Source organism: Nothobranchius furzeri, chromosome 12 (genome assembly GCF_043380555.1).
Source record: "Nothobranchius furzeri strain GRZ-AD chromosome 12, NfurGRZ-RIMD1, whole genome shotgun sequence".
In the NCBI taxonomy this organism is placed as follows: Eukaryota; Metazoa; Chordata; class Actinopteri; order Cyprinodontiformes; family Nothobranchiidae; genus Nothobranchius; species Nothobranchius furzeri.
Genome location: NC_091752.1, coordinates 58,578,997 through 58,593,577, shown reverse-complemented (window position 1 = coordinate 58,593,577; position 14,581 = coordinate 58,578,997). Strand labels below are relative to the sequence as shown.

The window sequence follows — 14,581 nt, the reverse complement described above, 5'->3', positions numbered from 1 at the left end:
ATTATAATCCTATGATAGTATTTAATAAGTAATATAACTTTAAATATTTACACTAGACTGATCACACGTAAATGTTAAAATCACATGACACATTTCCTTTTTCTGATCCAATTAGAACCTTCCAGATCTGACGTGAGGCATGGTTTTGTTGGTGCTTGGTGAATCCCCTTTTGTTGTCAAAGTCTGATTCGACAGTAAATCAAAACATCCAAATTATAAAACTATGCCCCACGTCATCTTAACTTGAGTTCAAAGACTTCTAGAAAAGTTATTGGAGTGGCCAATCCGTAACTTTCCTCTTAAAGCCAAAATAACCTAACGACAAGCTGGACTAAATCTGTTGCATGTTCCACCTGCTGCAACGGTTCCTTCAGAATAAAAGCTGAACCATCACGGCCCCTTCAGGGTCTCGCTAGATGCCAATAAAACTGTCGTGACCTGGGAGTATCTCAAGACGGGACTGGTCGGCAACTGCAGCTTTGCTACAGGCTTCGGTTCCAGACAAGGTCCATACTGGACCTCGACACCTCCTGATCTAAATGGGGACTTCCGCTGGGTATGTGGACTGACAGATGGCGTTTCAATGTGTGTTATAATCTCCAACCAAGCTTAGAGCGAAACACCATTTCAATCCCATCAGAACTAATAGTCCCTCCGGATTCGCTGGTTCTGAACATATTCACACATACACCATTCTCAGTCTTACTCCACCTTAGTTCATCATACACATAGTGTTTAAAGTTAGTCTTGTTTAATTTGTTTAGAAATAAATCTTTTAATTTTCAAACCTGACTCTCTCTCTTTCTTGGAGTTGACACAAAGTGTTGCTCAATCCCTGCAATAAAAAGATCCAATCTTCTGGTTAAATTTACTCAAAGATCCATTAAGGTGATATTTCATATTTTATGATATTTCACATTCTATCGTTTCTAATTAAATGTAAGAACATCTTCATTACATATTTGGCGAGCCCAGACGTTTATTTGTAGATTGTGACACTTTGTGTTAAGTCTAAGATTCATTTTTTATTAAAAACACTTAAAATCAATCAAAGTTGATATTCTTGAAGGGAAACGATGATCTCGATACCCGCCACTAGAGAGCAGTCGACCTCCATCTAAGTCAAAAGGAGGGGTGACACCACTCACCCCCGACAGGAGGCGCTGATTCCTCTCAAATCACATAAGCCTGAGTCATCACAACAAAATGTTCTTATAACCACACAAAGCTCATCTGCATCAGGTTTTTCCTGCTGTCATTTAAAAGGTAAATGCATGTATTGTATTTTATGTCCTTTCTGAGTGGATTCGTAACACTGTGTAGTTTCATTACATCACTGCTATGCGGCTGATGACACACAAATCAGGTGAAATCAGGTGAAGAATAATGATTCATTTTCCAGCATGCTATTAGGGCTGGGTGATATGGCCTAATACCAATATCACGATACATTGAGGATTTCACCTCAATAACGTTAAATGGATGATAACTACAGGTATGCCCAGAAACAAAAGTTGTTCACTAGATGGGGCTGTCAAATGTATTACGCTGAGTCACATTTTTACGTCCCTCAAGGTGGTACAGCTTCTTAAAGGGACATGAAAGTTGCCAACCTACACACATCTTTTCGTTTTTTTTTTTATTATCAAATTTATTGACATGGGAAAAATTTGTTCACAAGTCAGAAATGTCGATAATGATACATTTTCGATTTATCTCCCAGAACTGCATCCTATTGTTAGATAGCATAAACAACGTAAAATCCTGGCTGTCATATAATTTCCTTGGACTAAACAAAGACAAGACTGAGGTCATAGTTTTTGGCCCCAGTATTTCCTGCAGTGGCACGAATTTAGAACTTAGAGCATTGAAACCCTTCATGAGTCAGGACCTCTATTCAATTCAATTCAAATTCAAAAATACTTTATTAATCCCAGAGGGAAGTTGATTATGGTAAAATACTATGGTAAAAGACCTGGGTGTGTTTTTAGACTGACATTTTAACTTTGACAAACAGATAAGCAGTGTGATGAAAAACAGATTTTATAAACCCCAGTTGTTGTTTAAAGAGATTTTTTTTATCTACTCTGGCACTATTTAAAAATGCAGTTCTTCCATCTGGATGCTTAAATCTCTCCAGTGTGTAATGTCTCCATATCTGGGGTGCTGATTTGGTTGAAAAATCAAAAGCTTTATGCAGCTTTTAAACCGTTTTTCACTAAAATGAATTAAACTTATTTTTAAACAATAATGCTAGCCGAAAACCACGGCAAGCTCTAATAGATTACTGTTACGCACCCCGGGTTTTATGCCATTTTAGTGCTTTGAACAACTCCTGCCTTCGCTTCTGCAAGGTATTAGGAAAACCTGTGATGTGCGAAAACAATGATTAATATTGCGATGACGATATGACATACAATAAATAAACAAATCCTTAACTCAAGAACAAAAACTCAAAAACAAAGAAATTAAAAAAGGACTAAAACATATCATAAAAATGGGAAAAAGAAAAATTGTGATCAAAAATGTTAAAGGGGAAAAAAATGAAGAAAAGACAATCAGTGGATCTTGATGAACGCTGAATCAGAAAGAGCAGAACAAAGCTAATTTGCGTGTTTGCTAGCCATCCAAATAAAGGGCTGTCTGTTTAGGGGGTGGGCATCTAGCCTACAAAAACCCACTCGATTGGCCAAATGGGTGAAGGGCTCTATTTGATTTGTCAAAAACCTCATGCTTCCATTTGATTAACAAACATTGAGGCTGAACATTCATTGTTTTTTTTTTCCTGTTCTTTAGGATATGTCTATTGCGCAAGTTGATATTGCAATAACGATGCATTTGCGATGTACTGTGCAGCCCTAAAATAGATCCATTGGCGCATGACGTCACATGTCCAAGCTCTACCCCTTAGCTTCTGGCTGGAGGGCAAAAATATAGTGCATCTCTGCTGACAACTATTATTAGCATTTGTAAATAAATTTTGCTCAATAGTGGTAAAATAAAACACCTTTAAACACAACCAGCCAAAAATCTCCCAGGCAGGCCTGCTGATTGGCTGAGCAGTAGATGGCATGGTTTGTTACGCCAGTGCTTGGCAGCCTCGCCTCTGTCAGTGTGCTCCAGGGCAGCTGTGGCTACATCATAGCTCATCCCCACTAGTGTGTGAATGTGTGTGTGAATGGGTGAATGACTGATTGTGTTGTAAAGTGCCTTGGGGGTTCCAGGACTCTTGAAGCGCTATATCAAATACAGGCCATTTACCATTTAGAATGTAGTGAAACTACAGGGAAGAGCATATTCATTAAACATTAAAACATTAAAAATGGCATTACCTGTTAGGTAAAGTCAGCTGTAAATGTGAGAGAAAAGATGCCAGACAAGGCCAAAGGATGAGTACTTTATAGATGGACACAAATTACAGCTGATACCTATCCATTAAGCACATCCAAGTTTATATGAATTCCTACATTTGTGCTAAATGTGTGTTTTCATCACCTCTACTAAATCATCCAGTTAGAGAAGCAAAAACCTGGCCAAGACACTCTTGAAAAACAGGGTTTTTTAATCTCAACGGGACATTCCTGGTTAAATTAAGATTAAATAAAAATAAAACAAACCCTGATTAAAAAATCACTTCAATGCATCAAGAGGCTATTTAAAAAACAAGAGGCCTCATCAATGCCACGCCTTGTCCTCCTCCTCACCCCTTTCTGCCTCAATGCCTCTTCAAACTGCAGAAAATCTTTGCAGTCTCCCATCTTCCTAAGGTTCAGAGTGTCTATTCCTCAGTGTCAGCAGTCTTGCAGGCCTGAGGCTTTTAATGTTCTATTAGATCACCTATTGATCAGCCACTGGCTCAGTTGCCTGAAACCAGTGTCGCACAAGTAGAAAGTTCATGCTGCAAAAGATTGTGTTTTTGTCTGGGATGCCCTCTTTGAAGCCACTCGGTCTAGGCTACATATGCAGAGAAATGGCTGTCATAATGTCCAAAGCTGTTCAATGATGGAGCAACAAGTAAAAACAAATAAAAAGGGATGCTAGCAGAATAAACAGATTGTCTTTTTCACAGGGTTCACAGAGGCTGTGTCTATAGTGAAGCAGAAATGGTGCAAACGCTCTTAATCATCTCGCACTCAAAATCCAGCTGCATGTACATTTATTAGGAAAAAAACTCTCAAATTCCCTTCTCTCCTGTTGCATTTTTTTAAGTGGGCACATCACTCCTCTCTCAGTTCATTCATTTAGTCCAACAAAGACAGCAATGTGATGTGCTGTAACTGAGAAATGGGGGAGTAATGACAATTATGGTATGGATGAACTTAAGTATGGATTAAGTGAACACACTCTTCCAGCAAAAAAAGGTAAAATAAAACAGAAGGGAGGGAGGGGAGAGCATATGGGATGAGTGACTCACCCTTCTGCCTAAAGCCTAATTTATACTTCTCCAGGGCGCAGTGGCTAGCCTGGCCTGTCAGACTCCTCTTCTGTTTAATTCTGCACAGAGAAAGGGTCTGGGAACTCTTCTATTCAAATAACCCCACCCCATGAGAATTCTAACCGAGCCAATCAGTGCTGAGGTCACACACCACAACGCAGAGTTTGTCATAAACATAGAGACTGAAGCGGAGTTCGCTGTGGCTCTTTCCTCTGTTCTAAATGACTTGGTCACGTCTTTAAAACCACAGCGAGAAAAAGCACCAGAAGCGTTTCTTCTAAAGAAAGATGTTTGCGCTGTCGCCAGACGCCATTTTTGACTACAGCTAAAAAACGACAGTGTTTTCACACACACACAGCGACGCTCAGTTTCTCATAAACAACAAAGACAGCAGCAGAGTTCGCTGCAGCTCTTTTCTCTGGTCTAAATGACTGGAACGTCTTTAAAACGTCGAAGCGACGGTGGCACAGGAGTTAAGTGCTCGCCCCGTAATCGGAAGGTTGCAGGTTCGAGCCCTGCTCAGTCTGTCGCTTCGTTGTGTTCTTGGGCAAGACACTTAACCCACGTTGCCTGCTGGTGGTGGTCGGAGGGACCGGTGGCGCCTGTGCTCAGCAGCCTCGCCTCTGTCAGTGCGCCCGGGGCAGCTGTGGCTACATCGTAGCTCATCCCCACCAGTGTGTGAATGTGTGTGTGAATGGGTGAATGACTGGTAGTGTTGTAAAGCACCTTGGGGGGTTCCAGGACTCTAGAAGGTGCTATATCAAATACAGGCCATTTACCATAAAACCACGACAAGTAGAAGTTCTTAAAGCATTTCTTCTAAAAGAAATTAAAGATGTTTGCACCATTGCACCAGTGTCGCGCGGTACAGTCTGCGTTTCCGTCTTTTTTCAGATTGGTTATTTTTGAGCTGCCTAGTCCCGCCCCTCATGTGCATCTCTGCGTGTGAGTTACCAGACTCTTTCTCTGTGCAGAATTAAACAGAGGACGAGTCTGGCAGGCCAGGCTACGCAATGGCAGCACTAGCGTACCAACCAACCACAAGCTTGCATTCGCCGTCTCGTCGGATGGATGTTTAAGCCTGATTTATACTTCTCCGTCTGCGCCGGTGCGAGACACGCAACGCCATTATGCGTCAGCACAAGGGCTCTCCGACGAGCTCACAGAGGGTGACGTAGACACGCCCAAAGTTTTAAACACCCGTCGAAAGTGATGGAGACTGCAAGCTTGTGATTGGTCAGGATGCAGCTTCTTGTATATTCGTCATAAACACAGCTGTAGTGCCGTTAAAAAGTAAACAGATATTTATCAGCAGACCCAGAACAGATTGAAGAACGCATCCCGAGAAAAAGTCTGAAAATTTGAACATTTATTCAGCCGTGACTGAAGGAGTACAAAATACGGAGAAAACGTGGACGGAAACGACAGAAAATGTGGGTTTAGAGGTGGCGACTGCATGAAGAGGTGGAGGAAAAAGAAAGACAGATTTGTCTGTGTTATAAAGTCTCTGAAATATATAAACACATTAGTAAATACACTATCAGGGACCGGATACATGAGTGTTATGGTGGCAGGATACCACAGAAAAACGCTACGCCCTCTGTTGTCCTGGCAGGAAATTGCTTTGCAAACGCTCCGCTGCCTGAACTAAAGTTCCAATGTGAAAACCTTTCCAACACGCCGTGTGCGTCTCTCGGTTGCGGAGCTCACGGAGAAGTATAAATCAGGCTTTAGAAAAGAGCTCAACTCGGTCCGTCCTTGCAAGCCTGCTGGAGAGCCCTCGAAAGGACGGATAATGGCGTTGCATGCGTCCGTCCCGACGCAGAACTATAAATTGTGAATGTTGTTAACACACCGACTCCTACTTCAACTAAACTAACCACGCACAAACTGGAACTATAGATCATAATATGAATAGACAAACAATTGCAAAATATGTTTACCAATAAGTATAATTTTTAAGACATTTGAGACCCAAATATGTCATTTTATTTAATTTTAGGTCAAGTATATAAAAGATGACAGAAAAGGATGAGATGCTGAACGCTGCAGTTGACCTCATGAGGTAGCCGTCTGTCTGGGCTTCGGTCCCCCCCCTCCTCATCACCATCTTCACATAGAACATCGTATTTAATCAATAAACTGCCCTTGAGATGTACACAGATTAAACTTTTTTTCTGCTTTTTTTATTTTACATATCAGTCTGAAGTCAGCTCCTCCTACCCTCTGTCGACAATGACGTGCAGCGTGGGACTGTCTGAGAATGCATTTCCACATTCACCAAATTCAAGTAGTGAGTTAAATCAGGAACTGCAGAAGCGAGTAGTAAAGTCAAACTGTTACACAGCTCTATTGAGAAGTCATAGCTCATGCTAAACATCAGACAATGGAGGAAAACTTTTGTTATTTTTGTGAGGAGAAAAAAAAGATTAAAATATGAGCAACTCTTCTTTCTAATGGGTTTGGATCTGTAAAAGACAGTTCAACATAGAGCATGTATGAACACAATTTTAAAATAATAATACGAGATGTAGAAACTAGAAATGTGTTTGTTTTAATGGGTTCACAATAGGGCTGCTCGATTATGGCAAAAATAATAATCACGATTATGGTGACTGAAATTGAGATCACGATTATTTAGGACGATTTTTCTATTTATGTTGATTTTATTTGTTTTTATTCAGTCATAAAACTGCTCAGGGCACAATCAGGACAAAAATAAATAAGAAACAAGATGATCACTAAAATAATTCCACATTCCCAGTAGAAAAAGACCAATATAATTATAGCTCATAGTTTATGACCCAAGGGCTATAGAACTTGGTTTAACTCATTTAAGTCTAACCAGTACAGACCCAAATACCAACATCTTGCAAATACTGACAGCAAGAATTATACATTGGCATTTATAACAAATAAATGCAAATAAATTGATGTTCATAAAATGTTACATAACATTTATTGAGTCATGTCAAGGTGCTGTAGGAGAGTGCACTAGCACCGTGCCCTCAGAGAGATTAGTTATTAGTTATCAGCGTGAGGAACTTATTTCTACCTTATTTATAAACTATGACGTATTTACAGGTCAATCAGTTAATGTAATAATTGTCCCAAACACAGCTGCACCCCCCACCCCCCACCCCGGTCTCACAGCAATCGGGCAAGCTGCACGTGTGTTTAGCATGCTGCACGCGCACATTTAGCCGTTTTTAGCTGCTCAGGAGTCCGCAGGTGCGGGTGTGTGTCACTCACTCTGGTTAGTTTAACAGGGAGCCGGCTCCAAGAGCCGTTTCTTTAGCGACTGACACATCACTGCATCATTCCCTTTCCTAATGTTGTGAAGAACGGTCCAGAGCACAGGCGGAGTGTTTTAGCTAACCTGCAGGAAATGTCGACGACAGTTATCCAGAAAGTAGCTAAGGGTTAGCAGAGATGTTTGAGATGTTCGCTAGGTACTTTTAAGTTAAAAAGTCAAGAAGGGGGTCTGAGAAGCTGCTAGAAATAGCGTCAAAGTCGCTAAGTTGGCGACACTGTGGAGGTGCGCTTCATTTGCAACTCAGGGCAGCGCAAGCGGGAGGAGCAAATAATCGGCTTGTTTTGTTTTTTATAATCGTTCAAAACTCAAATCGTAATCGTGATTAAAATTCGATTAATTGAGCAGCCCTAGTTCACAATAGGGCTAGCACCGTGTATCGAAACGATCTGCATGACAGTCTTGACATGGGCAAAGGCTTTATCTGCTGCAGACTAAAATGGCATGAAGTGTATATATGCTTGTATATGGGTTTGTATTGTCATTATTCAACAATAATATGGAAATAGCATGTTTACTTACAGCTGGGCAGCCATAAAAAGAAAGAAAGAGGCCAGGCACAAGTCACCAATAAAGTAAAAAAGGGTTTACAAATGAGAACTTTTGCTTTCAGAAAACTTTAACGCATGATTAAAAAAAACTAAAAAAGCAATAACCCAGTTGGGTTTTGAACGAGCAGACTTCAAAAAGCTACAAACAAATTTCAAAACATCTACGACAAATCAAATCCATCATACCATTTAGACTTCTTATGCACTGTCTGGTTGAGAAGGTAACAAGTCCAGGTGAAAGCCCAGACATCCCCATCCCCACAGGCACACTCCAGCCCCCTCTGGGAAATCCCAAGACATTCCCAGGCCAAAGATCCATCCAGTGAGTTTTAAGTCTGCCTCTGGATTGCCTCCCAGTGGGATGCGCCTTGAAACCTTCAGAAAAAGGCAATAGGGAGACATCCTACTTATTTAGAGACTAGAACCACCTCAGTTCACTCCTTGTGATGCAAAGGAGAGATGGTTAAACAGCTGAGATTCTATCAAATAACGGAGCTACATACTTCACCTCCAAAGCTCTTTACAGCCACCCTACAGAGGAACCTCGTTAAAGATCATTTATTTACTTTATAGTTTATCCCCACAGCACCAATCAGGAGAGCCTTAAATTTTATCTACTGGAGAACTTCTAGGCACTAGAAAGTAGAGACACGTGGTGGATATTAAAGAACCATCAAGCCATTAAAATTAAGCTGATAAAAAGAAAACCCATAAAGGTTCTCGTAATTGTTTTATGATTTTTGTTTTACGTCTCACAAAGGCTGAACTATTTTCAGCCGTAACTCCCAAGTGTAAAGAAAAGCTGCCACGTAGGTCTGAGGTTTTGAGTAAAAGAGGAGTGTCCACTCTAAAAGAGACTGATTGCTGTTTGGTCCTGAGCTTGGGATGCCACTGAGAAGTGATTGACAGCTCATTAGCCAGATGGTTGATCTGAGGGTGGGCTGGACAGCAGCCTTGCTCTGGCTTGGGGCTTCCACGAGCGTGTTTTTGAAGCTGTGGTGCCTTTCTAAAGCATGCCAGACATTCAAATAAGCTACTTTTTTTTCCAAGTTGGAGGGAGAACAAGGTGAGCAAAATGCTCAGCTAGAAGAAGATATGAAGGCGAGAGATGTCACGTCATGATCTTGAGACGGTGGTCCATGCTTTTATTACGGTGCGATTGGACTACTGCAACTCTGTTCTATTCGGTGTGAGCAAGGGCTCAATAGCCAGGTTGCAAATGGTCCAGAATGCTGCTGCCAGATTTTTAGAGGGCAGGCGCAAGTTTGACCACATAACTCCTGTCCTGGCTGCGCTTCACTGGCTGCCCGTTGATGTTAGGATTCATTTTAAAATACTTTTACTAATTTTTAAAACGTTAAATGGTTTAGCCCCTCCTTACTTGGTGTCACTACTTCAACCTTACACCCCTTCACGGTCACTCTGCTCGGAGAACTTCATGCTCCTCTCGGTCCCAAGAACGCGCCTAAAGACGCGTGGTGATAGGGCTTTTGCTGTGGCAGGTCCTAAGCTTTGGAATAAGATTCCTCTCAGCATAAGGGCCTCCACCTCTGTTGCGGTTTTTAAGGCAAGGCTAAAAACATATTTTTATGACCTGTCTTTTAACCTTTCTAACTAGTTTTATTGTTTTACTTATAGCGATTTTACTCACTGTAGTTTTATCTGTATCGTGTGATACAATGTTTTATTTTCTGGACTAACTGTTTTATGTTTTTATTTGATCAGTGTAGCGCCTTGGTGGCATCTTTTTGTCTGTAAGGCGCGATTTATAAATAAAGTTGAGTTGAGATGTCTTGAAATGTGGCCCTGAGAACAGGATGTGGTTTACAGCGGATAGCTTGATCAAAATGAAAAGGCACGCTCTTTTCTGTCACACGACTGCCAACTTTAAATCTTAAGACAAACAATGAGGCCCGCAGCAAAAGATCAACCATTGTATCCAAAGTTGCAGTGATGGGAAGAAAAGTGGACAGCACAAGGTGGCACAATGAGCCAAAAAATGACCCCAGGAGAAGTTCACGTTCTTTTAGTCTGAGTCACAAGCTACCACCATCATGACTGACAAACCAGAAGCCACATCAGACAAGACTACATTGACAGAGTGTGTAAACACTGACAAAAAAAATAAACTCTTATCCAACATCCCCACATCTAGTCATCTATACTGGGATTAAATGAATGAAATCAACCATAAGGGAGTCCTCAAACAAGATTTTTAGAAGGGAATTTGAGTCCTGTGCAGAACAAGGTTAACAAGAACAGAAAACTGAAAGCAGAAAATAACGGAGAAAGCAGCAACGTGGGAGTGAACGCGGGAGAACAAGCAAGCAACATGAGGAGTCTGTAGAATAGATCCCCTGGCTACAAATGTATGCTGATGAGTCACGGAGTGAGCCTGTGATGTGATGGAGACCAATCTGACAAAGAAATCAGCTCAAAGTACTAAAATCCGCCGCTCTCTGGAATAAGCTGTGCCTCACCGCATTCGCTTGTGTTCAAGAGCTCCAGCTGAAAGTAACAGATGGGGGAGGAGAGCAGACATAAATATTTCATCCCCAAGAAAAACAAATATCCATTTTACTACCTCTAACATTTCCAGCTATATTGTGCATCTTAGTTTGCCTCGGCGGGGAGGGGGTGCTTTTCTTTTTATTATATAAGATTTATCCAAATAACAGAACTAAAGTGTAGCTCAGAGAGCTCTGTAACCATCACTTTAATCAAAACGACAGGAAACTCTTCAAAGCACTTATGACAGTAGCGCTCCACCCAAGCTTCTTTTATCTGTTCTAATCCACACAAACTACACAGGCTCTGGATTAAATCCATCTTCATTGAGATGGAATAGCTGATGGAGCCCACCATGATGAAAACAATCACCCCCGGAAATAAAGAACAGGTGACAAATGTTCCACCTTTGGTCAGGAAACACATTTATCCAGAGGTGGACAACGAGCGCTACTGTGAAGTACAAAACCGAGAACAGTACACCAGTAAAGAATTAAAAACCCAATAACTCAAATGACGTTTCTCTGTCAACATCCCTCTACTCGGAGTGTATCCCTTTAAATTGGAGCTGCTTGCTATGTGTGTGTCATTCTAAGATAGATATGCGGACAGCTCTTTATCAACCAAACAGACACTGAGTGAAGCCCTGAAAGCTGCAGTCATCTACTGCTGCTGGTTTTAACATAGCCAATGTCCAGAATGGCAAGAAACCAGGATATGGAGGTAAATAAATGAATTTTTCAAACTGAGACGTCAAGAGTAAAACAAACGAAATAATCAAAATTCTTATTATAATAGGAACGAACGTGATGCCTCATCATATTTAGCAAAAAGACAGAAATAAAAAAGCTCACTTGAAAGATTTAAAAATAAAGCAGCACCAACAAGCTGAGCTGGGCGAAGGACAGGGTATTGAAATTGTATGTAATCTATCCAAAATATCCCAAAAATTATTTAAAAGTAGAATGCAACAAAAAGCAGATAACCACTCACTGGTGTAAATGCTTGTTTGGTATCCACCCATGACCCCTTAGAGCGGTATGAAATCCTTTTGTTCATCCAGAGATGTCTCCACTCTCCATACAACATAGTATATAATGAAAGTATTTTCAGTGGTTTTATAAACATTTGATTATTTTTGTAGTCTTCAAATATGAAACAAACATGATCTTTTGTGGGAAACCGAGCTCTGAGCAAGGAATAAAATGAGTTTCATAGGGCTCCAACTACTTGGACGGTTCCTAGGCCACTAACTTACAGGAGCATTAAAAGGCATGCAACACGTCTTTAGGTATAGAGACGCACGGTGTTTGGAAACTGAGGGATGGCAAAGTTCACTACGTGTCCCACATCTTACCACAATTTTCAGTCGATTTCATGTAAAAACAACAGAGCACATGAATTATTCAATGGTCTCATCTAAACAGTTAAGTGTCCAGAACTGCCTAGATTACACACGGACTAAACAGAAGATTCGTGCTTGGGTTAGACACACAGAACATGAACGTGCAATGAGAACATCAAACATATCCACTAATCCAAAATAGGGCCTGTTTTACTCATAGGATCAAATCTGCAGCACTGGGCGTTGTTCTGGAGATGCAAAGTAAACAACACGTGCGCTCTGACTAATTCAGTCTGTGTTAAATGAGCTGCTCTCATCTTGTGCTCTTTTCAGCTGCAGCATTGCAGCACAAGTGATGCACGGATGGCACCGGTTCCTCCTGCTACTTCAGTTCTAATAGTCAGTCTGTTACATGAAGAAGCACTGAAGCAAGTGGGCAAGCAGGACGAGAGAAAGCAAGCGTATTCATCTGCTCCACCTGCGTTATCAGTGAAGATGAGGAGGGATAGGCATCAACTCACCAGCTCTGTCCATCCTGCATTACCCTAAAACACCTAATTATCACATAGAAATGTAAACGCAAGACAGAAGCGTGGCTCTGTGATGAGCAAACATTCAAAGTGCTGCAATGAAGTTGTCCATGTGAAATATGTGGCACAAACAGAACAGAAGGGAAAAATGAAAGGATCAGGGAGGTACAGTGACATCACACTATCGGATGATACAGGGAACGGTGTAGGCCGAGCCCACAGAGGAGACCGGTGATAAATCACTCACCTGAAGCCCCCTCATTCACACTAGTGAGCTGATGAACAGGGCAGGAAAAAGCCAGACCCAGGAAGCTACAGGACTTCTCGTGTGGAGGAACACAATGGCTCTATTTGCTGTGGTGATGTTAACCCGTGGCTACAACTCCACACAAACACACGTTTACTCATCCAGAAAGCTGCACAGCTAACAGGGCGGATAAGCTCACGGTAGACACAATTGCGATGAACTAAACGCCCCAGCATAGCCGCTGAAGAGAACTATAAACAGCCGATCTTCGCAGCTCAAACGTACACATGAGCTGGTGGCTAACTCACCGGTGATAACCTAGCTGGCTAACATTAGTGCTCTAGCTGCTTCAGTGAGACTAAATTAGTCCAGCTCGTTCAGTGATTGTGCTTCATGTGGGACACCAGAGTCAAATGTGTGGCTGTGTCACATAAAAAACTATTTCCCCGTCTTTTTTAAAGGCTGACGTTATAGTTCCTGTGTTTTTTTTTTACCTTTCGTCTCCTGGTTTCAGCAGTACCACTCCAAACAAAGCATTGGTAAATGACTCGAAGATTTTGTCTCCAATTGTCCACCTTATAACCGTTCACATGGGAGCACCCGGCCGGACTCATGACAGACAAAACATTCAGTATGAATGTTCAGGTGACAACAAAGAGTCTCCTGAGTAATTCACTTAGCTAGCTACCTAGCACGAACTATCAGTCCAGAAATGGTTTCCGTTTGGAAATGGGACAATCGATGTAGTATCCAAACTGCTCCTCGGGCATCTAATAAACAGTCTTTGATGAACTAGCTATAAACCAGTTTATGTAATCATCTAACAACTGTGTCAGTCCTATAAAGCGTCTACTCTCCTTGCTCTTTTGACTTTTGTCATTTCCTTTAACGTTAGCTCTACTTCCACTCACGATTCGTTAGCTTTCTTTCTCTAGTTAGCCTGCTAACTCTCAACTACTGCTTCACAATGCCCGCCCATATGGCTCGTGATTTGTCAACACAGGCATTACGTAACTGCGTTCAATTTCAAAGCGCGTTGGGTGTGCTTGGTTTAAGGCCCCACGTGCCCCGTATGAGTGAATTTTTGGGCATTTGCATCAATGACGTTGCCATAACGGAATCACCTCCCACTCAGGATAAACGGGATTGTTTAAGCAATCCACTATTTGTAACTGTTCTTCTGAATGGTGCAAATTGCATCCATAGGTGAAAGAATTATCTTTTTGGATTAAACCTGTCTAGTTTTTATTAAGAAGTCTGATCAGAATATTTAAAAAAATGTTGCTTGATTTCTGAGGACAAACTGCATTTTAGTTTCATTTCAAACATTTGAAGCGAACCACGTCTATCAATACTAAAAATGTATTCTTAAAACATTATTTAAACAAGTTTTATGAGCAAAATAATCCATTTACTAATGCTCAACATTTCAGATAGTCAAATATGTTACAAAACCCGTTTTAAATCAAGTGGAATTGTATTTATTTTCTAATCGTGTGTGTTTGGTGTAGTATAGATTGTCTTCAAACAATAAAACCTATTTTCAGACCAGTCTTTAACGATGTGCTAGGTTAAAATAAGTTTTCAGAAAAGTTTTCAAATTATTATTAAATTAAGTGTTTATTTTGAATTTCTACTTTACTTTGACACAT

General features: G+C 41.1%; 1 protein-coding gene across 3 annotated transcripts in view; it reads right to left on the bottom strand.

The window, feature by feature from the left end:
* The window catches only part of LOC107376459 (ubiquitin carboxyl-terminal hydrolase 22), a 43,799-nt gene extending 30,026 nt beyond the window's left edge, over window positions 1-13,773 (bottom strand). For 2 of the 3 annotated variants that reach the window (XM_070542757.1, XM_070542758.1), the window contains exon 1: window positions 13,424-13,773. In XM_070542757.1, coding sequence (XP_070398858.1) covers window positions 13,424-13,543 — 120 coding nt within the window. In that variant the 5' untranslated portion in view covers window positions 13,544-13,773. Of the gene's footprint in view, window positions 1-12,929; window positions 13,076-13,423 lie in introns of those variants that run through there. The other variant, XM_070542759.1, reaches the window with a different exon arrangement.
* Between the last annotated feature and the right edge of the window lie 808 nt (window positions 13,774-14,581).